The following is a 26756-nucleotide window of genomic DNA, read 5'->3' on the forward strand; positions in this document are numbered from 1 at the left end:
TTAGTTTGTCCTGAATACCAAGACAGCAGTCAAATAAAGAATAAAAAAGCTACTGCAGAGAGTGGCAAGAAACTCTAAACACGAAGCTTAAAAACAAAAAGCACTTAGACAAATCAAAGTAGCAGAACAGGCTAGCCATATCACCAAACTCAGTATATATAGCAAGAGAAACTTTCAACATACCTGCCACAGGTAGACCACACAAGCACTCTAGCGTGACAACTACATACTGAAGAAATTTTGTAGTTTAAGCTCCTCGAATACAGCTCTGACACATACTTCTTACCTTCCACTCCTCACCAAGAGAATCAGCTGCAACCTCCGTGGCCATCCGTTTCTCATAGAAAGTTCTCAGCTTGCGCTCATCATCCACTTCAATGAGCTTCTGGCAGCCAGTGGCCGGGAAAGAGATGTTCAGCTAATAACAAAAAAAAAAAAAAAAATTAGATTTGGTTAAAACTTCTCGTGAGATATTTTAAAGGAAAATCGGCATTTATCTGATGGCTTCATTTTTGCATTTCAAAGCTGGAATTCCCCACATGCTTACATGAACGCTTACAAGCCCGTACGTGTTACTACCATAGTCGAGAGAGCCAAGCAGGTCTGTCCTTGGCCACGCTGGGCCGCGTTACCCGTTCAGTTACACCCAAAACTGTCTTTACCACAGCCGGAGCTCTATCACCTTCAAACAGACTAGAAACAATGACGTCAAGGCGAGAGCAGCAGAATCCCGTTCCCTCTCCTTCCGCAAGCCCTTAGCCCTTCGCGACACACGGTGCGGTAGAAAATCGCGTTAGCAGGCCAAGCCCGTGCGACAAGGGCCGTCGGCGACGACTCGTGCTCCCCGCGTGCCGGCGCCATGCCCAGAGCGTCGGCGACACCGCCCGGCATTTCCCCCACCGGCACCGGGCCCGGCCCTCGCGCGCACGGGGCCTCACAGACACCACCCGCCCCGGGGGCGCAGGCCTCACGCCGGCAGGCGGCCTCCTCAGCGGAGGCACGGCCGCTGCCGTAACCCGCTGTTCCACGGCCAGGTGGGCAGGGGAGGGCCCGGCTGAGAAGCCGCGTCCCGCGCGGCCGCCATGTCGCGTCGACCAACAATCCGCTCCCATCCGCCCCGCAGGGCCGCTCCAGCCCCGCCGCCCAGCGACCATCGCTCCCCGCCAGCGGCCCCGCACGCAGTGCCGGGCCCATTGGCGGCATGGGAACCCCAATCCCGCCGGGCGCCACCCCACCTTCATCCTCGCCGAGCCGCGTCGCTGCAGGAAAGAGACCCACTTCCGCTCGCGGCCCGCACATACACCCCCACAAGTCTCGCGAGAGCTGCGGCACCGCCCGTGACTGGCGTGGCGAGCCTACCCAATGACGAGCGGCGCTTCGCCAGCCGGGGGGCGTGGCGGCGGCTCTCTCGGCGGAGGAGGGGTTCGCCGCGTGGCGGGTGGCTCACGGCGGGCTACTCCTCCACCCCTCCCCGCCCCCGCCCGTGCCGCGGCCCGCGACAGGAGCTGTCGCCCGCCGCTCGCCGCTCGCTGCCGTGGCAGGCGGCCGCCAGCAGCGCCGGGCGCCTTCCGCGCCCGTGCGGGCCAGTCCGGCCGGGCGCCAGCGCTGAGGGGCTGGCGGGGGGGTGGGCGGCCAATTTCCCTGACGACGGGAAAAGCGCTCCTCGAGTTCCGGAGCAACGGCGGAGCCGTAGCGACGGGGCTGAGGTAGCCAGCCTAGAGCTGGGAACATCAACAGGGTGCAGCGGGACGCGTCATCGGTACGTGCTGTACGCCCGCTGGCGGCGAGGGGGAGAGCCGGTGTTCCTCCAGCTGGGGCAGCTCCCACGCCCGCGGGACGTGCTGCCTGTGACGGCAGCGCGGGGCGGGAGCCGTGCCAGCTGTCCGTGCCGGGCGCCGGCCCGGCCGGAGAAGGCCGCGGCGGAACGGCGGGCGCCCGCTGGCAGCCGAGAGAGTCCCCGGCACTTGGGCGGACTGAGAGCGCGGTCCGCATCGGCCTCTTGCGCTTCACAGGGAGGGCGTGAGGCGCGCCGCCGGCCGGCTGCCGCCTTCGCAGCTCTTCAGCGCCCGCAAAAAAAAAAAAAAGCACCGGCGCAGTGGCGGTGATGGCGGCGCTCCCCCGCCCGTGTCGCCCGCCACGCGGGACAACGCGGGAAGCTGCCGCTTGTTTCCATCAGGCTGTCTGAGCCCGTATTTCCAAGGCGTGCGAGGGAGGGAGCGCCCGGTTTGGGGAAGCTGGCTCCTCAAAGCTGCCGGGAGAAGAGGCAAGAAGCGCCTCAGCCCGCCCGGCTGGCGGGGCTCCCCCCCGGGCTGACGCCCCGGCCCCCGCGGAAACCCTGTGGCGGCCATTTGCCGCCGCGGCCGCCCCTCAGGCAGGCCCGAGGCGCGGCGGGAGGCGGGCGGGAAGGGGAGGGGGAGGGAGGCTGGGACGGGCACCCCGCGGCGTTGCCGCCGCCGGGCCGGGCTGGGCTGGCGCCATGGGCGCGCTGCTGTGGTGGGACCAGCTGCGGGCCGGCAGCTCGGAGGTGGACTGGTGCGAGGACAACTACACCATCGTGCCCGCCATCGCCGAGTTCTACAACACGGTGCGTGGAGGCGGCGGCCGCCTCGGCGCCGAGAGTCGGAGACAAGGCGCCGGGGTGGGGGGTGCCGGCGCCGGCCGTGCTCGGCGGCAGCCCCGGTTGCGGAGCGGCGGGTGGGCGGGCGTGCGGTGGCGGGCCGGCGGGCGGGTGGTCCCGCTGGAGCCCTGGGGGCTCCTGCTGCCTACAGAGTCCGTCTCCTACTGGGGCTGGAGAATGCCCTTTGGTCGCTGCCTAATTCTTCCTTCTCCAGTCCCTGGTACGCCTAAAATTAAAGAAAAATGAGCAGTTTGGTGGTGTAGGTATAACATCGGGAGGTTTAGAGAGGGCTCATGACAAGGTGTTGGGTAAATAGTGTGCAGCAGGCCGCCGCCTCGTCTGCGTCAAGCCTTGCGGCAGCTGAGTACAGAACTTTGCATGGTGGATTGCCTGCGACCAGGTACCCCTTTGCACAGGTGTCAGCCGCTTGACGGCGTGCAAGGCAGTGATGGATCAAGCAAAAAAACACCTTAGTGTTTGGAGGCAAAATGGGGCTTCATCCAGGTAGGTTTGGCTCCAAGAAGGCAAAGCTTTCAAGAACAATTTGACTTGAGTTGCAGGATGAAGTCAGCAATGTACTTTTTGGAGAAGAAGAGATGTCTGTTTAAGAAAGCAGCTCCAGAAAGGAAGGAGAGGGAAGAGGACTAATGTAATTATTGCTTCCTTCCACTAAGCCGTGGTTCACCCTTGAATTCTCTCACACCATCCCAATACCTCTCAGCTGCTGGCGAGAACTTGGGAAAACATAGCCCCAGCAATGGAGCCAGACTGCCCTATACTACACGTCTGGGAAGGGGAGCAATGCTGCTGACATCCTGTTGATGTAAAGAATTGCAATGACAGATAGGTCCACGAGAGTGAGATAATGCATTGGGCTTTCTGGTAGTTTGCCTTTTCACGAAGGACACGTGTCCAGGAGCGAACCCTAGAAATGCCCTATGTATTTTCTGTTCTGCAGCAGGTTGTGTGTGCACGAATAAGGAGCTGGTGCTTCTGCCTTCCCCCTTTTTTTACTTTAAAGTGGTCTCTTAGGTTTTTTGTCCCAATTTCCATCTTCATCTGAGCTGTCTTTCCCTTTCAAGCTGTTTCTTTGACTGCTAACATCCAGTGGAAGAAAGAAGTAGGTGTCTGGCTTCACTCAGTGCAGTCTGTATCATGTGGGGGTGCTGCACATAGAGAGCTAGTAATTCCACAGTGCATGGTGTACATGGCTAACCTGTTGTTTTTTCTTGTAATTTGCTGCCAAATTCGTCTGGGTGATGGATGGCCTGTGCCATTGGGGAACTCTGAGGGTGTGTGGGGGAAACTGTCTGCTTTTCTTTGTGTGTGATGTCACTGTGCAAGAATCAAAAACAAAGGGAGGAAAAGGTTGGGGTAAATAAGTTTCTTGAAGACAGCAAGTGTGTTTTGGAGCCAGCTATGTGGGGGGATGGGTATCCTTCTGACTGTACTGAGCTGATTAGCAGCATTGCAGAAGTTTGCAAGATGCTAGGAGCTGCAGGTATGTCCGCAGGAATAACTCAGGGTCCAGACAGGTTAACAGACGCAGCAAAAAGTTTGCCCCAAAGCCCACTGTATTGCGGCAGCTGTGTACAAATCGGTGAACTGTACACTGAAAGGGGAAAAAAAAGAGGCTGCATTGAGGGTAGTCGTGTTTAGTCTCTCTTCTTTCTAGCAGCTGGCATAGTGTTATATTTTGGATTCAGTCTGAGAATAACTTTGATAACACACTGATGTTTTCAGTTGTTGCTAAGTAGCGTTTATACCAAGTCAAGGATTTTTCAGCTTCTTATGCCCAGCCAGCAAGAAGGCAGGAGGGGACACAGCCAGGACAGCTGAGCCGAACTAGCCAAAGGGATATTCTGTACCATGGGACGTCGTGCCTAGTATATAAAATTGGGGAGTTGGTCTGGGGGGCAGATCACTGCTTGGGAGCTAACTGGGCATCGGTAAGCAAGTGGTGAGCAATAGCATTGTGCATCACTTGTTTTGTACATTCCAAATCTTTTGTTATTGTTACTACTATCATTATTATTTTCTTCCTTTCTGTCTTAATAAACTGTTCTTATCTCAACCCACGAGTTTTACTTCTTTTCCCAATTCCTTCCCCCATCCCACTGGGTGGGGGGGAAGTGAGTGAGCGGCTGCATGGTGCTTAGTTGCTGGCTGGGGTTAAACCATGACAGTTGCTTAAAGTTTTTATGCTGTTACTAGTTTAATAATGTTAAACAAAGCAAGTTGATGCTTTGCAAAAAAAGCTCAACTTTGGCAGAAACTGAGGGCCATAATTTGTTGAGTTGAGGCTTCACTGGATGACACAACATCTTTATAGGTGTCTTAGGCAGCCCAAGAGTATTTAAGTTTTGTTTATTTGCTGTCCTTGTGATACTGTTGTTTTTTTTTTCTCTAGATAAGCAACGTCTTGTTTTTTGTTTTACCACCTATATGTATGTGCTTGTTCCGTCAATACGCAACCTGCTTCAACAGTGGAATATATTTAATATGGACTCTGCTAGTTGTGGTTGGTAAGTTGGTTAGTCTGTGTTTGCCTGCTCATGCATGAACTGAGAGAGGAAATCAGTTTTTTGTGCTTGCACTTGATTGTTTTGCAAAACAAAGCAATCCTGACGTCTAAGGAGGAGTTTGCTTGTAGTTGCTTGAAGCTGAAGCAGCTGTAGTTTCTGAAAGGAAGATACCTCTTGCAATCTGAGCTTGGTGGGAGCTTTGGCCTTAGTTCTGTTCCTTAGTTCTGTTCCCTTCCTGTCCTTCCTTTGCATAACTTCTTTGTTTATATCTGGGCTTACTCTACAGCAGCACTGACCCTCCTTCCTCTGCTCTTGCTTAAATGAGAGCTGAAAGTGCCCAGCACAACTGAAGAGGATAGCAGGTTTTGCATTGTAGTGAGAAGGCCCAAAGGCTTAGCTATTTTGTAGATATGAGATTCTTAAGCTTTTTTATTCCTGGAGGCACTGGGAACTTTTAAAGGGATAATCAGAGCCCTGTGGGGCAGGGTGACACTTTCTACTTGTAAACCTGTATCACGGACTAGTCATCAGATGCTGCTTTTTATCTTTGCCTTACCCATTCTTGTGCTATTGAGAAAATTCAAAAGCAGCATTTGGCTTTTATTTCTTAATTGGTTTTGCATTTAACTTTACCACCTGATATTTTTTCACATGCATCTACTTTTCTAGTAGGAGCTGGCATCTTTAGGTGCTGCTTTTGTAATGTGTTTGCTTTGTAATTAATGAGGTGCTGATGATTTGGATTGCCTTCTTGGGAAAGTTGGTGTTTGTTTTCCAGTTTTCTTTTTTCCTAACCTTTTCTAGACCAAATGGTATCCACCATTTGCTATGAAGTTCTGAACATGAGCGATGTGTTCTGGACTGTGCAGTACTGCAGCTATTCATATTGCCTTCTGATTGACTCTTCCAGGAATTGGATCTGTTTACTTTCATGCCACCCTCAGTTTCCTGGGCCAGATGCTGGATGAGCTGGCTATTCTCTGGGTTCTGATGTGTGCTCTGGCCATGTGGTTCCCTAGGAGATACCTGCCCAGAGTTTTTCGGAATGACAGGTAATCATATAGTCATATACATACACTTTCCTGTTTCTTGAAACTTCTTATGCTAACACCTAAACCTGCACATAAAGGCACTGAGTTATGATCCAACGTTACCACTGTTGCCACTGTCTTTTCTCACTCCATTCTCTTCCTGTTGCTTGTATCTCAGCCCATTTTGTTCAGAATTTCTGAGTCTGCAGTTGCTGATGGTGGGGTTTATGCCCTGTAACTTCAGATCTTGGGTTGAGGTGACTTGCCTCTGGAAGTGCCTGTTCTTGTTGATTCTAGGGAGACATTTACATGAGTAGTTTATATAAGTTGTGGCTAAAGTAAGAGAAAACCTCTTTCCTTCTTTTGTATATCCTAAAGTGTACATACAAGTGGACCTATGGAAGTCAGCTGAATTTTCATCTGAATATTTAAGGCAGTGGTTAAGGATGGTGTTTAGGTAGTCAAAGGCTAAGTGTTTGTTCAGAAGCCTATTGTTGTTGTAATAGGATTTTTTTTCTTTTTCTTGCAGGATTAAAAAAAAAAGAGCATTGTAGCCAGTTTAAAGAATCTCGTTGTGGTTTGTCCCCCACTAAAGAAATTGTGCTATAATCTTTGTACATACTGCTCTTTTATGCAGTAAAGAAGTTGAGGTAATGGAGAGGTTTGAATTGCAGCACCAATGTTCTTCTCAGAAAATTACTAAGGTTGCTGCCTCTTGCCTTCTTAAACTGTTACTGTCTGGGGGTTTTTTGTGGGTTTTTTTCCTTGACATGTGCCTGATTAGAAGTTGGGAATGGAGTGGAGAGAAGCTTGGTGCCTCGATTGACCGTTCCTCAAAATAGCTTGCACTGAGAAAAGTGTATCTTGAATTACTGTGTACAGTCTATGCAGTCTAATGGCTTTGTCATGTTGGTGTGAATTTAGTACTTCTACAAACTGCAACCCAGTGCTATTACAGCACACTATCAGCTTAACAAGCAAACAAGTTTTACTGGGGTGTTTTGGTCAATGGCATGACTTTTAGACATTTAGTTCAAGGGAAGAAAAGTTCAGAGTCTGAAGAATTTCTGTGACTGCATGTAAATTATTCCTCAGAAGCCTAAGGGGATCGTTCTATATCATCTATCACTACCTTCTAATAGGGTGCTGGATGGGTTCATAGTATGGGCCAAGAGGTTAAACTGTCCTTTTTAAAAGGAATAGTAACACTTTCTGGGTGAAATCCTGTTTCTATTGAATTTAGTGTTAAAACTGTAAATAATAAATCTCCCCAGTTATAACTGATTCATAAAAATACTGAGATGAGGTGAAGGATGTCCCCTATCATAAATTGCTCAGAACATGTCTTCCTGAGAATATGTCAAGGCAGTTACTTCTTAAGGTCATGATTGCTTTCTTAAGTGTACAGAGAGACATACTGGGCAACAAACCCTAACCCAGAACAGATTTGGTTTATATTTTTGGGTTTTTTGCTTTGCCTAGATAATCCTCTAACTTTATATCTATCCTGTGCTCACTGCTGTGGTCTTCACTTTCTTTATCCTCATCAGAGTCTGGGTTTTCAGTGCTGCAAATGTTATTATCTACCATGACCACTTTGTGGAGTCTTTAGTCATTAAGGCATTCACATCAGGTCAAAACTTCCTACTTCAGTAACTTGTTGCCTTCCAGCAGAAAGAGAAACGTTAAAGCAAAAGGCAGATGGAATGAGCTAGGTGATGGTGATGACACTTGTGGCCAGGGAATGGTGCTGCACAAGGATACTGAGACCCTACTTCAGACATAGAATTAAGGACAGAAGAGCCATCCTTGGACAGCAATTAACCTTATAAAGCTGTGGGCCAGTAGTTGAAGGACAACATGACAATTTTCTGTCTGCCATAGTGCTGCCACAGACTGGAAAAATGGGTTGTTTGAAGCCCAAACTTGAAATTTAAACAATAGTTAACATATATTTAATTTAAAAGTTGTCAGGCTGCCTATATAGGCCCAAATTGTAATTTTATTTATGCTAAGAGTATACCAAACTGTGATCTTCAAAAAGCATGGGAATCCCTCACCTACTGTTGAATTTGGTTAAAATAAATGTTCTTACTTACCTTGTAGTTTTCAGTATCTTTAAGGCTTAAAAGAGAGAAAGGAAAATAAACCAGACTGTAACATAGCTCTAGAATTTGGGGCATTGACAGTAACAAAGTATCCTAAAAATCCATGTTAAAAGCATGAAGAATGATGATACAACACTGCTTTGAGGAAGTAGAGTGCTGTCTGCAGAGATGGACTTGTTCCTGACTTCCTGTGGGAGGAGGAAGATCCAAGTATGGCCTTTGGATTTTGAAACCAGTGATGAGTGTGTGTGTGCATGTGGATGTATACATGCGCATGGCTGCTTCAGGAGACCACAGTCCAGCAAAGATTTGTGTACAGGATTAACTCTGCATGCACATGCAAATCTGTGCAAGATCCACATCCATTTTATGTATATTGTCATTGCACCTCTTGAATAATCACCTAGAGAAACCTAAATTTTGTTACAATATTAAAAGTAAGATTTCTGGTTTTAGTAATTTAAAGTTTGCAATTAAAAGCAGTTTTTCTTCCCCCCAAAACCCTATTCAGGAGCCGATTTAAAGCTGCCGTAGGTGTCCTGTCTGGAGTTACTACCTGCCTCGCCTTCATTAAGCCTGCCATCAACAACATCTCGCTAATGACTCTGGGTGTTCCCTGCACAGCTTTGCTCATTGCTGAGTTGAAGAGGTGAGTACATTTCTCCTGAATGCAGCATTGCCTTCTGAGATCCTTAGGCCACCGTGTGACGATACACTAGATCTGGCTTCGGTGCTTGTGGTAGCAGAAATGCTTCTCTCACATGCAAGTGCAGATCTGGTATAAACTTGCTCTGCCAGTTCAGACATTTTTGGCAAGCGTTTTTTTTCTTCTCCTAGGCCGTTATACTAGGTCAGATATTATCTGTCCCCTTGTGATGTATCTCTTGCTGCAGTGTTATCTAACTCAAATTTATTTGTTTATTGTGGGATCAGGGCAAGGGTTTCACTCTACTGACAGCGTTTCTGCTGTATAGTCTGCATAAGGGTGAGGTGATCGCATGATCACAGTCTGGGTACTAGAGGGAATGCAGGGCAAGGCCCAAGCATGTGTGGAAGATGTTCCAGCTCTCAAAGTTGTACTGTGAGTCTTATACCACTTTGTCTTCTGACATGGATAATATGATGGAGTCAGACTGACAAAGATAAGGTTAATCACTAGGTTGTAGAGGATACCTATCAGGGTCTTAGAAACTATAAAAGCAGAATGTAAATAGAAGAACCTGAGACTGATCTTGACGTTTTAAAGAGTCCTACCATGACAGCGATACCAGCAGCTGTCCGGAGACTTTGTTTTTTGCATCTCTTCATGCACTGCAAAAAGGACCAGATGAATACCAGCTTACGAACTTGTCCTTTCTCCCTCTTCTCCAGTGTCTGAGAAGGATTTTACAACTTATGTTGGCTCTCACATATTGCATATGTAAATGTCCATGAAAAGAAACTAGAATAGGACCAGATGTCGGTGTTCTGACTGCTCCTGTTAGAACAGAGATTCTCCTGTTGCTATGTTACCCTATTCTGCCACTGCTTCTCCATACAGTGGAAGCCTCTGCTAGCATGTTTTGTAAAGGTGTTCATGAGTCTTTCCTCATTAGACATGCTAAGCAGCATTTGTTTCTGTGGTCAAAGAAACTCAAGAAATATCACATTAGTTAGTTGTAGATGAGAAGGTCAGTAGTTGAAGAATGTTGGTGGAGGTGTCTCATTTTGATGAAAGCACCAAGGAGCTACTGACAGGGCAAATGGAGAACTGGTTGTGGCACTGAATAATTTATATGAACTCTCTACATATCAGTTTTCCAGGCTTGAGCTCCTGAGAAGCTTAAAAGGATGAACAGATAGTGTCTCCTAACTTTGAATATTATTGCATCAAATCTGGGAATTGGTATGCCTATAGATACTTGCTTTTTAAAACTCCTTCTGAAAGGTCGTATCTTACTAGGATGTGTGGAGTTTGCCTTTTGTTTTCTGAGAATTACTGACAGAGATAAACCTTCTTCTGAATTGATGATTAAAAAGAGACCTAAAGTGACATACGGCCCTCTTAATTGTGCATTGGGATGATGTAATACCTATGATATTTTTTGATGGCTTCCTAAGTGTAAAAGGCAAACAATTAAAGATTTCATTTTAAGCTATGCTGATCCCTAGGGGATTTAAATTAGGTATATTCTTGTAAACCCGGAGGAGAGGAGTCATCTCATCCCTTTTTGCAGGAGAAAAAAATAATCTAAGCATTATTTAAAATGTCTGTGATTCTCTCATTCTTTACTGCCACAGTAGGGGGCTACACGTCCAAGTCCTGGCAGTCTGCAGCAGAAATTTTTCTGTGAAACAGGTATTTGGGGATGGAAGGAAGGAGAAAAGCCTCCTAAGTAGTTTCTTCTGTTCTGTGCTGAGGCTTGTGATGTGTTAGGCCAAACTCCCTGTTGTTATTCCTGTTCTAGGCTGGTGTCAATCTTGTACAGAATTCTGGTGAATCAGAACCACTCTGTTCTCAAAAGAATTTTCTGCCTCGTTTGTGCTTGATGACGAGATATTATTGTCTGCATTTAAGTGTTCTTAATTTAAGAATTTAATTTTAAATTATTTAAGAAATCTAGTTTTAAATTAATCTTAATTTAAGTGTTCAATTTATTATGTTCTTAAATGTCCTACTGCTGGTAGGGCAGAGGATGCCAGAAAGTATTGTGGGTGGGAGGTGATCAAAAGAGCAAAAGGTAGTAAAGTGCATACTTTTTGGAAGACAAAGAAATTGTAAAACTTTATTCTAATTTCTGCAAATGTGTTTCATTAAAAAAAGAAAAGAAAAAAGAAAAAAGAAGAAGCTCTACCAGGGGATGGTATCGGGGAGAAAGTGGAGGTGGATGCTTTGGTTTGCTGGTCTAAGCCAAATAACCATTGAGATTATAACATAATCAAATTAGTATGATTTAGTGAGTCATCATCAGGCATGTAACTATCTCCATGTGCAGATAGATGCTAGAATATTGTTGCTCAGCTGACATCTGAGCCCTAAGCAGTGAAGGTTTACCCTAGCTTCAGGTCTGTCCATTCATATTTGATTCTCTTAACTAGAAATCTGGCTGTGGGGGAGTCCTGCTTCATTGCCGCAGGTTGCTCACAGTTCCCTTATTCCCGTGACTAAAAGGTTAAGCTAGTTCAAAGTTTAAAGTATTCCTTAGAGTATGAAGGGAGATACCTGTGCCTAAATGAATCAGGCAGGTAACTGAAATCAGCAGCTTGCACTGGTTTGAGGAAAAGCTAGTACGTTTTGTTGGGGGATGCCGTGACGTTGGAAGATAAAGCTGCTGAAGTGTGTACCAGCCCAGTCCCTTGGATAGCAAATGGCTGGGGAACACAAGTGTTTGCAGAAATTTTGGTATTTAAATAACTGCTGTTTGTGTTAAACTGAGAACACCGTGCATTGTATAGGCAAAAGGTGCAAGTGGAAATGCAGGCTTGGTGGGGTCCAATTTCTTTCAGACTAGATTAGGGTAGGAGTATGTCACAGATCTGTGCACAGCAGCATGAATGGCTTTTGTAGAGATCCTCAGCTGACAGGTCTGTTTCAGCGGTAGTTTGAATGATCAGTGTCCGTGTCTGTTGAGAAATAAAAGTGCGTTGGGTCCATGTCTCTTGCCAGTGTCCAGGTGGTATCTGCATTACATCTCCTCATTGTGGTAAAAGCAGTGGTGGGTAGGAAGCTTTGCAGTCCCCTGTCTCCTCTGCAAGCCCATCCTCAGCCCATCCAAAGCACAGTCACAGCAGGAACTGAAGACTCTATGATGGGTGATCACAGAAAACCTCTGTGTGTTGCACAGATCAGCAGGCTGTGCTCTCCTCACTGTGCTTGACTCTTTCTGCCTTGGAGTAGTCTTTTGCGGTACACCCTGCATCATATAGTCTTAAATTTATAAAAATAAATTGTAGTACGTGATGGTGGTACCTAGCAAACCTGTCATTACAATCTGTACCATTTCTGTGCCTGATCTTGCATTGACACAGTTTCTTCAAGTAAGCTTTCAGTTTTCCTTTGCAGCCTTGAAGTCTTTGAACATGCAGGTTGTTTGTCCTCTCCTCTTGGTATTCAAACTAGTCAGATATTGACACGCATGGTTACTGACTGAAGGAGCTGGATGTTTGAGGCCAAGCCTCTTATCTTAAATGGGCTGCAGTTGCATGTGTTTGTTTATGCCCTCTGGACAAGTACAGGAAAGCCCTGTGTTCTCAACACACACACCCTTTCTTCTGTCAGAATGCACAAGTACCCACTGGAGCAGTCTAGTTTTATCTGTCAAATGTATGAAATTGATTCATGCGTGTGTCCACTTAGGTACATGGTTTAGCATCCAGCTCTTACAAACAGTTGTGTGTCTCACTGAAGACTGTAAATCTGCCTGGGCATTAATGGGAGAGAATTAAGCCTGGTATGCTTAATACAGTGGTGGGTTTTGACCAATGACTGTTTTCCTTCTTCTTTTATGAAGGGGTCCATGCTGTCCAGCCATTTGGTAGAAGCATGAGTCCTCGAAAATGAGGAGGATTTATCAGTAAAGTTTTACGGATAAAACTGTGCCAAATCTTGGATGTTTTTCTTACTGGGGTGTCTCATGAAAGAGTGTAAGGAAGAATTTGTGTAGCTGCACTCTAGAACTTGATAGGCAGCTCAAAAATCTCCTTAGCTTTTCTTTTCTTCGTGTTCCTTGTAGCCTTTTTAAACGTCAAAGACACTATTTCAGAGAAACTAAGCCTTTTTTACAGTTTGCAGCACAGTCAACCCTGAAGCCATCTTGGGCAAGCCCTATCTCCTCTGACTGTGTCTTGGTAGTTTGCCAAATGGATTGGAAAATTCCAGCCTAAGAAAAAAGCCATTTTGGTTTATATGCTAGGTGGAGTATTAATTTTTGTAGCAGTCATGTAGGTGTTTTTGTTATGAAGACAACTGTTGTGATACCTTTCTTGTGAAGGAGATTACAGTTTAGCTGGTAGTTGAAGCACTTTTTTGAATAATAAAGATAGATGTGATGATACTGAATGCAGCATTATTTATAGATGGCTTAAAAAAGAAATGCCAGATCCTAAAACCTACTTGTGCTAAGGACACTGGAGAAAATCCTCTGTCAACAAGATTAGGCAGTTGGTAGCTTTTCTGTCATTAATCCAGTAGCTATAAAGGTGCCTTCTGCTCAGCCTTAGGAGTTTCTTAATCCCAAATGCCTGTTAAAATATCAACTGAAATAGCATTTCAAGAGTGAAAAAAATACCCTACAGGGAAAACTGTACAAATTCTTTAGCTTGCAATACACCAGAGCCAGGTGTACTGCTGCTCCTGCAACATGTTCATAAAAGTGTTCCTAGACAGAGCACTCTTGTGTATGTTTTTAATTTTTCTGAATGCTTAGCTAGGCTCCCTTAGCAAAGCTCCGGTACCAGTGGCAGTTCTGCTTTTCCACACAGAGAGGCAGGAGTCATTCTCTGTCCCTGTCCTCCTCCAACTGAGTAGTTGGAGATGATTATCTCATATGTGCGGGAGGGTGTAGTGACAAATCTTAGCTTGGGGACAGAGCTGGCATTACTACTTCCCTGACAGTGAATGCAGGGTAGCCTGTGGCTTGTAGGCTGTGTGTGAGCATGGAGACAATTAGCAGTAAATGTTGGAAAAATTAGAACCCTGTAAATGTATCAGATGAGAACAACAGGTTTCAGGCTGATGAGTATTTTGTGTGGAAGACAGAAAGACCAAAGAGCTTTTTAGTCTGTGCTGCACTGTGTTAGTCAGTTGTCGAGGACAATGGTGTATAAAGGGACCATAAACCATACTGCGGTGCACACCGTAAATATGTGTTTGCCTAGTCTAGCTCCCTCATCCAGGGATACATATTTTAATTGCTTCTGAGTGTCACAAGGTGAAATGTCTCTTTAAAGGACCTGTTTGCCAGGCATTGCTCACCTTTCATGTGCAGTGAATGAGCCCAAGAATTGTGTGGAAGAAGACTGGTGATTCAGTGTCAAGTCTACAGGGGTGACTGGATTGGAGCAGAGAGAAAGGTTGGCTGGTGACCTGCTGGAGAGGGAGTCTTGGTTTTCTTTCTAGCAGCTGGTATAGTGTTATGTTTTGCGTTCAGTATGAGAATAATGTTGATAACACACTGATGTTTTCCATTGTTGCTAAGTAGCATTTATACTCTGTCAAGGATTTTTCAGCTTCTCACGCCCAGCCAGCAAGAGGGCAGGAGGGGACACAGCCAGGACAGCTGAACCAAACTGGCCAAAGGGGTATTCCATACCATGGGACATCATGCCCAGTATATAAACCTGGGGGAGTTGGCCTGGGGGGCAGATCACTGCTTGGGAACTAACTGGGCATCGGTAGGTGAATGGTGAGCAGTTGTACTGTGCATCACTTGTTTTGTACATTCCAATTATTTATTATTATAACTATTGTCACTTTATTATTGTTATTATAATCATTATTATTTTCTTCCTTTCTGTCCTATTAAACTTTTCTTATCTCAACCCATGCGTTTTATCTTTTTTTTGCTGATTCCATCCCCCATCCCACTGGGTGGAGGGGGAAGTGAGTGAGCGGCTGCATGGTGCTTAGTTGCTGGCTGGGATTAAACCATGACAGCCCTTTTGGTGTCTATCATGGGGCATGAAGGGTCGAGATAACAACAGATCTGACCAGAGCGTGTTAAATTTTATTTGTTACAAGCATTCATTATATTACTTTAGTAGTCGCTGGTCATGATGTTGATTTATTGGCTCTTAGAGTTGTGGTGCTCGTTCTTAGAGTTGTGTTATGTATCACTTTACCTGCTGTATATAGTTCCTGTGCTGCAGCTTATCATCTCCAGGAGGTGGATTAAGGTTTTTGCTTTGATGTGCTGTGTGACACTGGCTTATGGTATGACAAAATTATCGGTCATGAGACTAATCGGGTATTTGTACTCCGTATTGTCTTCACCTCTATACTTTGGGAGCCGTCTGTGGGAAACTATTAATAATTACACTCTTCACCTTTTCTCCTCGGAGAGCCCAGTCTATGGGCGAGACACCTTTCTTCACCTTCCCCTTCTCCTCCAGGCAATTACAATAGGATTTGAGAATTCTGGAGATTCTGAATATCCTTGGGATGTTGAAACCAGCATGGACCTACTGCTAGGAACTAGAATGTTCCTGAATGTGGTTCAGGTCTTGTTAGGGTTAAACAACTATTTAGAATATCACCCAGAGATCTGCCCCGAGGCTGGATAATAATGAGTGTCAGGGTGCATGGGATAATACAGGCAAGTACCAAGGACAGTGGGCACCTCCAGCATTTTGGAACTTTACCCCTGAATGAGTGCAGAATCTGGAAAAAAAATAGTAAAATATTTGAAAGAAGTATGCTGTCACCCTGGCAATTGCAGAGACATGCAAATCACTGCAATGTGCTGGGACCTGACCCATGCCTATGAAGCCCTGTTAAACACTATTTGGTACCCTCCAGGGGAAGAGAAGGTCTCTGGATCTGACAACAAAATGACAGGCACTTTAGCCACTCCATCCACTGTGACAGGCACTGCAGTTACTCCATCTCCTGTGACAGGAGTTAAAAAACACAACAAAGTTTAAGACACAGAAGATGAGTGTGGATTAGAGGAGCCCCCCTTGAAGACCTTGGGACAAGGAAGAGATTGTGGGGTGCTTGGTATTGACTTGTTTTCCTTCTAGGATGTAGAAGGAGAAGACGGGGGCCTGTAACCCTGATGAAGACTGAGTACTCCTTGTTATACTGGCTAGACATTTGGTTTATTGGTTTACTCTTGTGCTGTAGCTCAAACAAGTCACTTTAAACAAATTACTCTGCCCTCTGATTAGTAGGTTTGGAAATGCTTTGGAAGGTCATACCAGTGACCTGAGAAGAGCTGTTCATTGAAGCAAGAATTGTCCAAGAGCACTGAATGGTTCTCAGATCCCTGGGAAATTCACCAAGAATTTACGACAACAAGAACAAAAAAAGGCAGGGGGAAGATCCCAAATCATAACTTCGTTCTTGCAGAAGGCAGGAGAGCTCAGCCATGCCTTCCTGTGGCCACATAGGGCTGGTCAGGTCCTGGTCTAGGTTTACTTTGTAGGTATTAGTAAGAGCAGGGCTCCATCTACTGGCAGTAAGAGGCCTAATCCCAAAATAGAAAGTGTAGGTAGTCAGCAAATGGTTGACTTTAATAGCGGGTTTGGACCTAAGTTTATATTGATGTCTCCTTTTTCCCGATTTTACTCTTTTGAGCAAAGCTGCACAGTTGTTAGGATAGTGCCAAGATATAGAAAAAAGCAAAGCATCATATAGGGAAATAAAATTGTGAGGTTTTGAGTAGACCTGCAACACAGCTAATGCTACGCAAGTATCCTGGCATCCGCTGTTGTATTCAGTGATAGTCAACTGCAGACTACACTGCATGTGACCACAGCAAATGTTTTATGCTGTCCTTCTCTCTGGTGTACCTCTGTATGAACAAGTTGGGTTTCTTGTGGAGGGAGACAACTGCAGCTTAGTAAATATGAGGAATTCTGTCTGAGATGTCGATGCCTGCACCATCTACTAAAACATGTTTCTTTGGGCCCTCTGGGTAGAGGCTCCTACCTTAGAAGTTCTGTCGAACTGTTACATTGTACAATACTAACTTATAAGGGGAAAAAATTTAACCAATTAAAAAAACTGTCATCCAGTTTCTTTTTTACTAATCTTTATATAGTGACAAATATGAACAAATCTGAGCACTTGCTGTGTGGCTGGTTGTTACTAGACAGCATGTGTAACTAATCAGTAGCTGTCCTAGATAGCCCTCCCTAGATATGGGAATGCTTTGATGTTTGCCCGCCACTTGCACATTGGTATTTAAGACAATACCCAAAACACAGCTACTGATTAAAAGGCTTGTTTTGTCACTTCACCACTGGCTTGCATCAGAGCCATATGTACTGTAAGTAAAGTCTCTGTTAAGGACATTTATGGTGGAGCCATTTTAAAGATATGTGCCTGGCACTATGAATCCTACCCTAAAATACGTACAGCCAAAAAGCATCAAGCTGCCATTACAAAGCAAACTTTGTTTTGTTTTATAACAACTTCCTTGTGTTTTTCTCCTCAGATGTGAAAACCTGCGTGTGTACAAACTGGGTCTCTTTTCAGGTCTTTGGTGGATGCTAGCACTTTTCTGCTGGATCAGTGACAAAGTGTTTTGTGAGATCTGGTCCTCATTTAACTTCCCCTATTTGCACTGTGTATGGTAAGTGTTGTGTATAAACTCCACAATTTGATTCAAATGTGATATGTCCTCACCACATTACCTTCCCGTGCTGCCTGGTGGCTATTTCTGATTAGTGCTTGATAGAACTACTGGTAAGATTATAAGCCCAGAGCAAGTTTTATGCTCTCCAAGGTGGCAGATTTAGGAGTCTCTTTGACCTGGTCAGATTTTTCAGACACTAAGTTCATTAACTCTAACTGAATTCCTTGCCCTACTGGTTACTAAAAATCCCCCAGCACTGCTTAACTGAAGCAGTGTCTGTTGAAGCTTAAACTTCCACTGTTAACAACTGAGGGTGAAGTGGGGGAGCAGTGAAGGGCTTTGATGCCTTTTTTCTTCTAACACCCAGCAAATTGTGCTCTCTTATTCAAGGTGCTATATCTCAGCATTTCAGAGAGGCCAAAAAGCTGCAGCCAGTTTAGACCAAAGATAAGCTACAGTTTTGTAGTTTTCCTTATTCTCTGTATTGTCTGCCTACATGCAGAGGGCAGACAGCAACCCTATGGGGGACTCGGGCGAAGAAGGTGAAGGACAAACTGATTTTAATACACAGTGATATATTTGATTGCTTTACTGAAGTCATGTTACTGATTTTTTTCTTTTTTTTGGGGGGGGGGTGTTTGTCTATTATCAGGCACATTTTGATTTGCCTTGCGGCGTACCTGGGCTGTGTCTGCTTTGCTTACTTCGATGCTGCCTCTGAGATCCCTGAGCAGGGCCCTGTCATAAAGTTCTGGCCCAGTGAAAGATGGGCATTCATTGGGGTTCCCTACGTCACCCTCCTCTGCGCACACAAGAAATCACCTGTGAAGATCACATGAAGTTGGCCATGGAATGGGGATGGAGTTTCATCTTACATTCCAGCACAGACAGTATTTAAATAATGATAAATGAATAGGGTTGTATTTTATCTTCTTCCTAAGATATGCAGCACTTCAGGTGTCATAGAAAGAGGAGGTGAGTGTGTTCCTTCCTCTCTCTGGAGAGGAGAGAGGAAGCAGGAAGGTGGAGGCCCTTGAACGCTAAAGTAACCACTAGCTTCTTTGGTTGGCTCTGTTTTGCACTGTTTTCAATGTAGCATTTATCTTGCTAAAAGCTGTTTCCAAATACCAGGGTCAAGGAATGACGTTTCTGCTGTAGGTCACCTCTGGTGCTTGATTCACTTCTTTTCTAACTTCTGGCTTAAGGCCTTCTTTGCGAAAGAAGCCAGTCCAAGGTGCCTACATGCCATCTTGTGTCCTTCTCAGCTCTGATTTTGATGTGATTGCACATGGCCACAGGAGTGTGCTCGAAGCACGTGCTCCTCCCAGCCCGGCGTGTAACACAGGGAGCCTGGCTGTGCATCACATCCGATCACAGAGCATGTGGTTGCTTCCCCAAGTCCAACAGGAGACCAGTGCAAAGTGTTTGCAGCTGGGTAACTGGATCAGTGTAGTTAGGGAGTGTAAATGCAGGAATAGCTGACAGAACATTCAGTCCCTAAAACTAAATAGGAGTTCAAGGGTTTTGAATTTTTCTGTATTTCCACTGACCTGTGGACATCTGTATGCTGCATATTTCCCTCTTACAGAAATGTCACGGAAATCCTTCTCTACCTCTACAGACATGTTTGGTCTTGAATTTGGCATTGAAGCTCACACAGAAGTGTGAACATTAACTTCAGTGAGAGCTCAGGTCAGCATGGATTGACAGTGTGATTAAACTACAAAAGCTCGCAGGTGCCTAGCTGTATGTCTAATTTGAGAGTTAACTTCTCACAAATGCATTGCAAAGTAACATGAACATTAGTCCAGTGCTCTTCTAGTTATACTTAAGAAAAAAGTAGATAACAGCTTAAAAACCAAGCTGAAGACTTAGATTTCAGTGAGCAATGAAATGTGACCTTACATTCATACAAAAGACCAGTAGATTCAAGTTTTCTGTTTATTTTCACCCTGTTTTGTAAAGAAAAGGGGTGTCTAGATCAATTTAGTTTTAAGGTTATACTTTGGGGTTGAGTTTCATGAATGGCTATGGTCCTTGCAAGCAATTTATGCTAGGTCTGTTTAAAAAACGATGCAAAGTGCAGGCATGTTTTTCAAATATTAGCAATTGTAGCTGCTAATAGCTGCAGTGTTGGAGAAAATAGGATCTGCTTACATTCTACCTAATATCAGAACTGTAAGTGGATTAAGGCTTTGGATGTACACTTTTGTTAATAAGTGGTATTTCCTTTTTGAATATTAGACCAAGAAATACCATTTCCTCTGTGCTTTGCTAAGAAGTCTCATGTTGTACTTGTTTTTTGTCAATCTGAAAATGTAGTCTATACAGTATCATCTTTAGGAACGTGGCTTTTAACAAGAACTTCAGGGTGAATTAACTTTCAAGCATTGTAAAACCTTTCAGATAACTTTTGTATTCAAATTTATGCCTAGAAAACAAGAGCTAAGGTGTATGCTGTTACACTTAAAGCAAAGTTATTGGTGGGAGATATGACTGTCTTTTTGAGAGCTTCAAAGCGATTGACTGACAGATCATAAAAGCAGCAAAATCTGGTGGAACTATGCAGATTTGTACCACTTGCTAGTAGATCTGTCTGAGAGAAATGTGTTTTTTGGACACACAGTCATATAATTCTTGTAAGAAACTTGTTTGTAAAAATTCATACAGTAATCTTTGTCACTCTTTGAAACACAGCTGTGTTTTCCTTCCTCTCTCCCTAATTATGAAATACTCAGTTTTAAACACGTCTCAGGTATTAAAAGTCATATGATTAGATCCTTGTACAGATAGGCTTGCTGGCTGGAACTCAGCTAAGGTTGCTGATGCCTGACATGGCCCTACTTTGAGTAAGATTTTTCAATATTGTTTTCTAAATTATTATGTTATGGTAAATAAATTATTTTCAGTATTGCTTGGGAAATTAGTAACTGCAGACATAATGTACTATTCAAAATAACTGGAGCCTTCCTACTTAATATTTTGCTTGAAAGCAACCTCTGAATCAAACGGCTCTAATCAGCCTGCTGTCAACTGCTGTCTTCTGCTCTGCAGAGTCTGACTGCTCACAAAGAAGTAATTTTATAATTTAAAAAATGGCAGTAGTGCATTCAGCTATTGCAGAGGTGACTGAATGCAGGTACAGGCCAAGAATCATCTCCTGTATTTTTATTAACTAACCTCTAACCTTTGTACTCTTCATAGGAGATTCTGTGAACAAAAGTCACTCACTATCTGATATTCAAAGCTATGCTGTAGAGCTGGTTGGGGTATTCCACTGCAACAGCAGCCCACCACTTTTAGATGTAGCTACTGCACTTTACATTAAATTAATATTGACTTACATGTTCTGACGAAAGCTACATTTATTTCAAAAAAGAAAAAACATGCAGTTTTTACCCAATTCACAGCTTTACAACTTGCACTTTGGACTAAGGCTTCAGTTCACAATTAACATTAGTACCCAAAGAAGTATGTGAGTGGCGTACAGAGCGGTTTGTGCACTGCCCTGATCATGCAGATGAACAGACATGCACACAAGTAGCTGTATTATGTTGGAGCATAAAGTGATATATATGCACCCTTTAAAGCCCCAGAATGCTTTCTTCTCTTGCTGGCAGGAAGCAAGTGGGTTCCTAGCCCTTGGGTTCAGTTAGTATTTTAGCTTAATTAGTGGGATGCAGTAGTGTGTTGAGCATAATGTAGATTCTGTATATTGGCGTGTGGTATCCATCATTCGTTGAGTGTTAAACTTTAGGTTATTTAAGAAAGGGCATTTAGCTCTCAGTGATGGCAAACACTTGCCCAATACACAGTCACTAAAAACTCAATAAATAGTATGTAAGAATGGTGTTGGGTTTTTTTTTCCATCTCCATTGAAGTCTGTATACTGAATGTTTGTGGAAGGCCTGTAGTACTTCACAACATTAAATTGCATTCAGAATAAATATTGTTTGCCTTTTCATACATCATGTTTGTGGAGAAGAATGCAGCTGCCAGTATAATGCCTTGAAGTATAGTAAGGATAACTTCTCCCTCACCCAGGTAACAGCAGTTCTGACTCTTAGAGGAGGAGGGAGGCTGCATTAGGTAGAAGACCATTAATTAATGAGATAGAGATTACTTTGCTGAGCAAACTGATTTTTTGCAAGTAAATACTTGGAAAACTGCAAGCTCATGAATCAACAGGGACAAGTAGCAAGAAATGGCTAAAAATGAGTGGCCTGTATTTCCACAGATCCAGAAAACTGGATCAGAGTGAGTATATCTAGGAGAACAAAATGTGAATCTTCATTATTTATTACCTAAGACCATGCTCCCAACTTAGGGAGGGGGATAATGGCTGTATAGTAGTCTTGCACCTGCCCTTCCCCTCCTACTTTCCTTTTACCACAGTTCCTCTCGCTCCATATAAAAGACCTTCGTTGAGACATTTGCAGATACCCATAAGCCAGTGTTACCGGGCTTGAAATAACTTACGTGGAAGCATAGCTGTAGTTCAAGAATGTTACTGACTCAGAGTTAATGGCTGTAGTTGGCAAGATGACAAAAACAGCTGGTGGATTGGCTCATATGTTGTCCTGTCACTTGGCCTGCTCTATCTGGAGATTATTGACAGGATTTCCCATGGAAGCAAGGGGACCATCATCATGACGAATTCAGAGCTCCTGGCTTGTTTTGTCCAAATCTGACAGAGGCAAGAGCCTTAGAGATAATTTCCTACAAGCTGTGCAAGACAGATGGTCAGGTAGAGAAGCCAGGCCTCTGAGACAAGCTGTATCAAGAACCATGTTAAAATAACAGAGAACTTACCCAGGAAGGATACCAAAGCAGTGCTGAAGTTTTGGATGGGTTCTTATGATTGCAGCTTATACCAGCTGCAGCGTCAGTAGCAAGTTACACATGGAAGAAGGTTCACATCCTTCTGTTCCAGAGACGGAGGAATTACTTCACTGTAACACACACAAACCTGCCTTTTCCTCCAATCTTATACGAGGTAGAAACTTCCACAGGAGGGGCAGTTAGAAATCTCGTATCATCGTACACCTGGCTGTTAGTTAAACACAGTGCAGGCTGAGAAAGTCTGAAGTTTGATGGAGGTGACTTCTGTGGCCCCAAACTCAGGAACCATAAAAAACTGTTTGTAAACTCACAGCATATAATGAAAAGGTGAGTAGGAGTTTGTCAAGAGCAAGTTGTGTCTACCTAATTTAGTTTTCTACAGTAGAGTATTTGCTGTCCCTGTGGTTATGGAATAAACAGTATACTGTTAGATTTTGACAGTGATAAGATTTATAGTAGTGTCTGACAGGACATTATTATAAAAGTGCTAGAAAACCTGTGTTTAATAAAAGTTCTGTGGATTAGTGTGAAATTGTTTGGATAGCTGCTTCTGAGCTGTTGTAGACAGCCCATTATAAAACCATAGGAAGGTGTTGAGTGGAGTTCAACAGGGAGTCTCTCCTGGGTCACCTTCTGTTAAATTGCTCACTGGTAGCCACCTGGAAGGTATTGATAAACTGAAGTCTGGGAAGGTTCACAAATACCTTGAAAAACAAGGTCTAAAATCCAAAGGTAGCTTGCTGAATTGTAGATGGAGTAACAGCAAGGTGTTACACATTTATAGGCATCATTGACAACACTGAATGCAGAATAACTAGGAAAGGAGCAGTTCTTTGTACAAGAAACTGAAAGGGTAGTGTGGATCAGGAGCCAAATATACTACAATAAGGTATCACCACATTAAAATGAAAAAGACAACATCATACTAAAAAAATATATCTGTAAGACAGGAAGAAATCCTTTCCTTCAGAGAAGGATAGCAATGAGGATTACCAGCATCTGGAAAAAAAATGACCTGTGAGGAGAAATAGGCTTAGTCAGCCATAAAAAGCAGTGTGAGGCAGGCATTAAGAGGATGTCAGTGTGTAGAAGGAAGTGTGTGAAGGTTCAGACAGGTCATTAGGGGAAGTGAGGCGCAGGAGGCACAGGAATAGACTGGAGGCTCAGAGCATTATCTCTTCATGGAGATAGATTTTTAAGGAGCAGTTGGAGAAGCTATAGGCATTTATATAGGCCATTGTCATAGCTGATCCTGTCTTGGGACAGGAACATGGAGTAGCTGGTGGCAGTCTGGTGACTTAGACACTGAATTTCTTTCCTGTCATTTCTATGCTTATGGACATGGGCTGGACACAAAATGGATTGTGGACAGAGCTGGAAATGAGAACTTGGCCTGATTGCCCTGGCAGGAAAAACCAGAGCGCATCTGTGCTCTCTGAAGAGCTGGGCTTTGTAAATTGTCAGTGTCCCAGCTTATTTCCCATAAGCAGGATTGTAGCTAGACCTTTGTGTTCCTGGACTTTCCTAACTTAAGAGTCCACAAATATCACAATGGAAATCAGTTTTCAGTAATGCCCACAATGCTGACCGTTGGGAGAGGAGAAAAGTGGAACCCAGAGAAAATTTAGTGCTGTGTATACTGGGGTGCACACTATTTAATCACCTTCCCAACCCATATTCTAACTAGCTCACTCTCTCCTTGCTGCTTTTATTACCCTCAGAATGCAGAAAGTTGTCTAGAGAGACACTGCCTGCTCTGTGTCCAGCTTTCTCCAACATAAGTACCTTTCTTTTAAAATGAATGTCTTCCTCGTCTTCTGGAAAGATTACCATTTAATTCCTGATGCAATAATTAGTTCAAACAAAGCAAAGGCCTTCATAGAGGCAGCCCAAAGCTTGGCTTTCTCAAAGCACAGGCAGAAAAAAACTTGCATCTTCTAGCCTATGCTCACCCTCAAGCACACTGTGTCTTTTAAGTTTTCAGCAGCTGATTTGTCAGGTGTAGGGCTGACATAGGATGTACTTCTCTAAAGAAGCCCAAGAGAGATATGACTGGCATAGTGTCAGACCCTGTAGTATCTGGATGTTGTCTGAACCTTAGCTTTGGGAAGAAGTTGGTCCATGGTCACCATTTTTATTAACTGTCAAGACTTGCTCATACTGAGGGGCTTTCCCCTACTGAGGAGACCTGACAGTCCTTCGTTTATTATTCTAATCATTTCAGAAGTCTCAAACGTTCCCAGGCCCCTGGATCACAATTTAATTTGTGAGAATTTGCCCCAGGAGACTCAGGAGTAAGAGAAATCATGCTATGTGGCATAGCCTGTCATTGACCACAATGTAGTTGACTGCCAATTTAGAAACCAGATTGCATGTGTTATGTCATACATTAATTGTTTCAGTCTGTGACTTCCCAGAGTTACAGGATTTATCTTCTGAAGCACTTAGTGTCAGCTTTTAAAGTGTCAAAAATGCAGACTCCTTTTTAAAGCATCTACGTTACTTCCCTGCGTTGTTTCTGGAATTCAAAAAGAAGCTCTGAATTTGCAATTTCTCTTCATCGCTGTTAACCATTCACATTTCTGCTTCATATGCTTGACCAGAAAAAAAAAGAGAACCAGTGAGCAGAAAGTCCACACAGCGTTCTTTGAGTTTGTTGGTTTTTACACCTACTTCTGCCAGAGTCTGGAATGGTCTACAGAAATAGTCCCAGTTATCTTTGAAAAGTTACCAAAGGAGTTAATCTACTTGTTCTCCATAGTTTCTTATAAAACATTGAGAAGTACTGTGGTTCTGTCTCTATTCCTATTATCCTAAATAACTTTGTTTATGTCAGGGTTCCTACCTCAATGCCAAAGTAAGTATAACACCTTTATTTTGTGGCATGGATTCTGTTAAGGCAGTTAGTCCTGTAAAATTTATTTTTAATATATCTTGTAGACTATATGAAACATTCATACAATTACAAAGTGATCAGCTTAATAAATACTAAAGAAGAAGGAAAATATCTGCAACTCAAAAACAAGAAAAAAATTCTAAGCAAGTTGTTTTGATGCTCATGTTCTGTATAACGTTGGTATCACCAGTGAACATGGAGAGTGCAAGGAATCTGAAGAGTCTGGAATTTTTTTATTTTACTTTCATGGGACTGGATAAAATGTAAAGCATATAAGAAAGAACAGTGCAATACAGTCAGGGCATGGAAAATAGAAGTGTTAAAAGACACATAATCAGTAACTATAAGTACAAAATGAAAGCAAAACCAAACGGATTAAAAAAGTAGAGGTTTAATGTAAAAAGATAAAGGTTATTCTAAAACACTAGATACACTCAGTATTTACATTATTTGCTGTAGGATAGATCTCACTATAGTTGAAACGTATCATTTGTATCCACGTTGTGTTGGGTGCTCTTTCTCCACAAAAAGGAAGCTACAAGCCATTGCAGATGCTAGTTGACAGTGACAAGTGAGTCATGGCCTGGAAGAAACTGTTTTCTGAGAGAAAAAAAAACAAACGTGTATATTTAAACTACGAACATGAGGGCAAAATCTGCACATGACTGCATATTGTGTTTGTACAGAAGTGACGCCCGTTATTGACATTAATGGCTACTTGGAGAAATTACTTAAAAGCTGGGTTGCAAAACAAGTGCCTTGCTAGGCATCTGTGGGGAAAAAAAAGGGCTGTGGAGGAGGTGACTATCAGTTCAGGGAAGATGTTCCACTGACAGGAGGAAACTGCTAAATTGCCTATGAGAGAAGTAGGAAACAGGCTGTGAATGATAGCCTTACTGGTAGGCAAGAGGGAAAAAGTCATAAGCAGACAGCTGCTTAGGGAGAGACTGTGAAGGGAAAAACCTCAAAGGAAAAGTGAGAATTGTAAAAGAACTGCAGAGAAGGGAGGAAGACGTACTTTGTTGTAGAAACCCAACCAACACTGCAATGTGATTCTCCACATGAACATTTTGGAGTGATGCACACACTCCTTATACTTCTGTCTACAGGGATGTTGTCTGCTTCTCAGCCGATAGTGCACAGAGCAATGATTGCAGTGTCCCAGACAAACAGATAACTCTGTTTCAGTAATGTACCATGACAGCTGCACACAGTATCTGCAGAGGTGTGATATGGTCTATCTTGCTGACCACAGTACCTGGACTACCATTGTTAATTGCTAATCTCCTTTGCTAAAAGGAGAGAAGTTGATTATGACAGCAAAAGCAATGTATACAGTCTGCTTTCAAGAAGTCATAGTAAAATAGGGCTAGAAAGGTTCTCAGAAAGTCATCTAGACCACTAGCAGCTCAAAAGCAGGCTCAGCCCTTCAAAAATATCCCAGGAAGATTTTTGTCTA

The 26756-nt window shown here is 43.9% G+C and overlaps 2 protein-coding genes across 5 annotated transcripts in view; one reads left to right on the forward strand and one right to left on the reverse strand.

Moving 5' to 3' along the window:
* The window catches only part of RPS6 (ribosomal protein S6), a 55132-nt gene extending 53740 nt beyond the window's left edge, over window positions 1–1392 (reverse strand). For both annotated transcript variants that reach the window (XM_069776038.1, XM_069776037.1), the window contains exons 1-2: window positions 1236–1392; window positions 287–418 (exon numbers count right to left, since the gene is read on the reverse strand). In XM_069776038.1, the coding sequence (XP_069632139.1) occupies window positions 287–418; window positions 1236–1241 (138 nt within the window). In that variant the 5' untranslated portion in view covers window positions 1242–1392. The remainder of the gene's footprint in view (window positions 1–286; window positions 419–1235) is intronic.
* Window positions 1393–1512: 120 nt separating this feature from the next.
* Window positions 1513–26756, forward strand: part of ACER2 (alkaline ceramidase 2) — a 56603-nt gene continuing 31359 nt past the window's right edge. Inside the window, exons 1-6 of one of the 3 annotated variants that reach the window (XM_069776035.1) lie at window positions 1513–1759; window positions 5028–5142; window positions 6053–6194; window positions 8793–8930; window positions 17419–17556; window positions 18212–21506. In XM_069776035.1, coding sequence (XP_069632136.1) covers window positions 5067–5142; window positions 6053–6194; window positions 8793–8930; window positions 17419–17556; window positions 18212–18398 — 681 coding nt within the window. In that variant the 5' untranslated portion in view covers window positions 1513–1759; window positions 5028–5066 and the 3' untranslated portion in view covers window positions 18399–21506. Of the gene's footprint in view, window positions 1760–2406; window positions 2585–5027; window positions 5143–6052; window positions 6195–8792; window positions 8931–17418; window positions 17557–18211; window positions 21507–26756 lie in introns of those variants that run through there. The other 2 variants (XM_069776034.1, XM_069776036.1) reach the window with 2 other exon arrangements.

Source organism: Haliaeetus albicilla, chromosome Z, assembly GCF_947461875.1.
Source record: "Haliaeetus albicilla chromosome Z, bHalAlb1.1, whole genome shotgun sequence".
In the NCBI taxonomy this organism is placed as follows: domain Eukaryota; kingdom Metazoa; phylum Chordata; class Aves; order Accipitriformes; family Accipitridae; genus Haliaeetus; species Haliaeetus albicilla.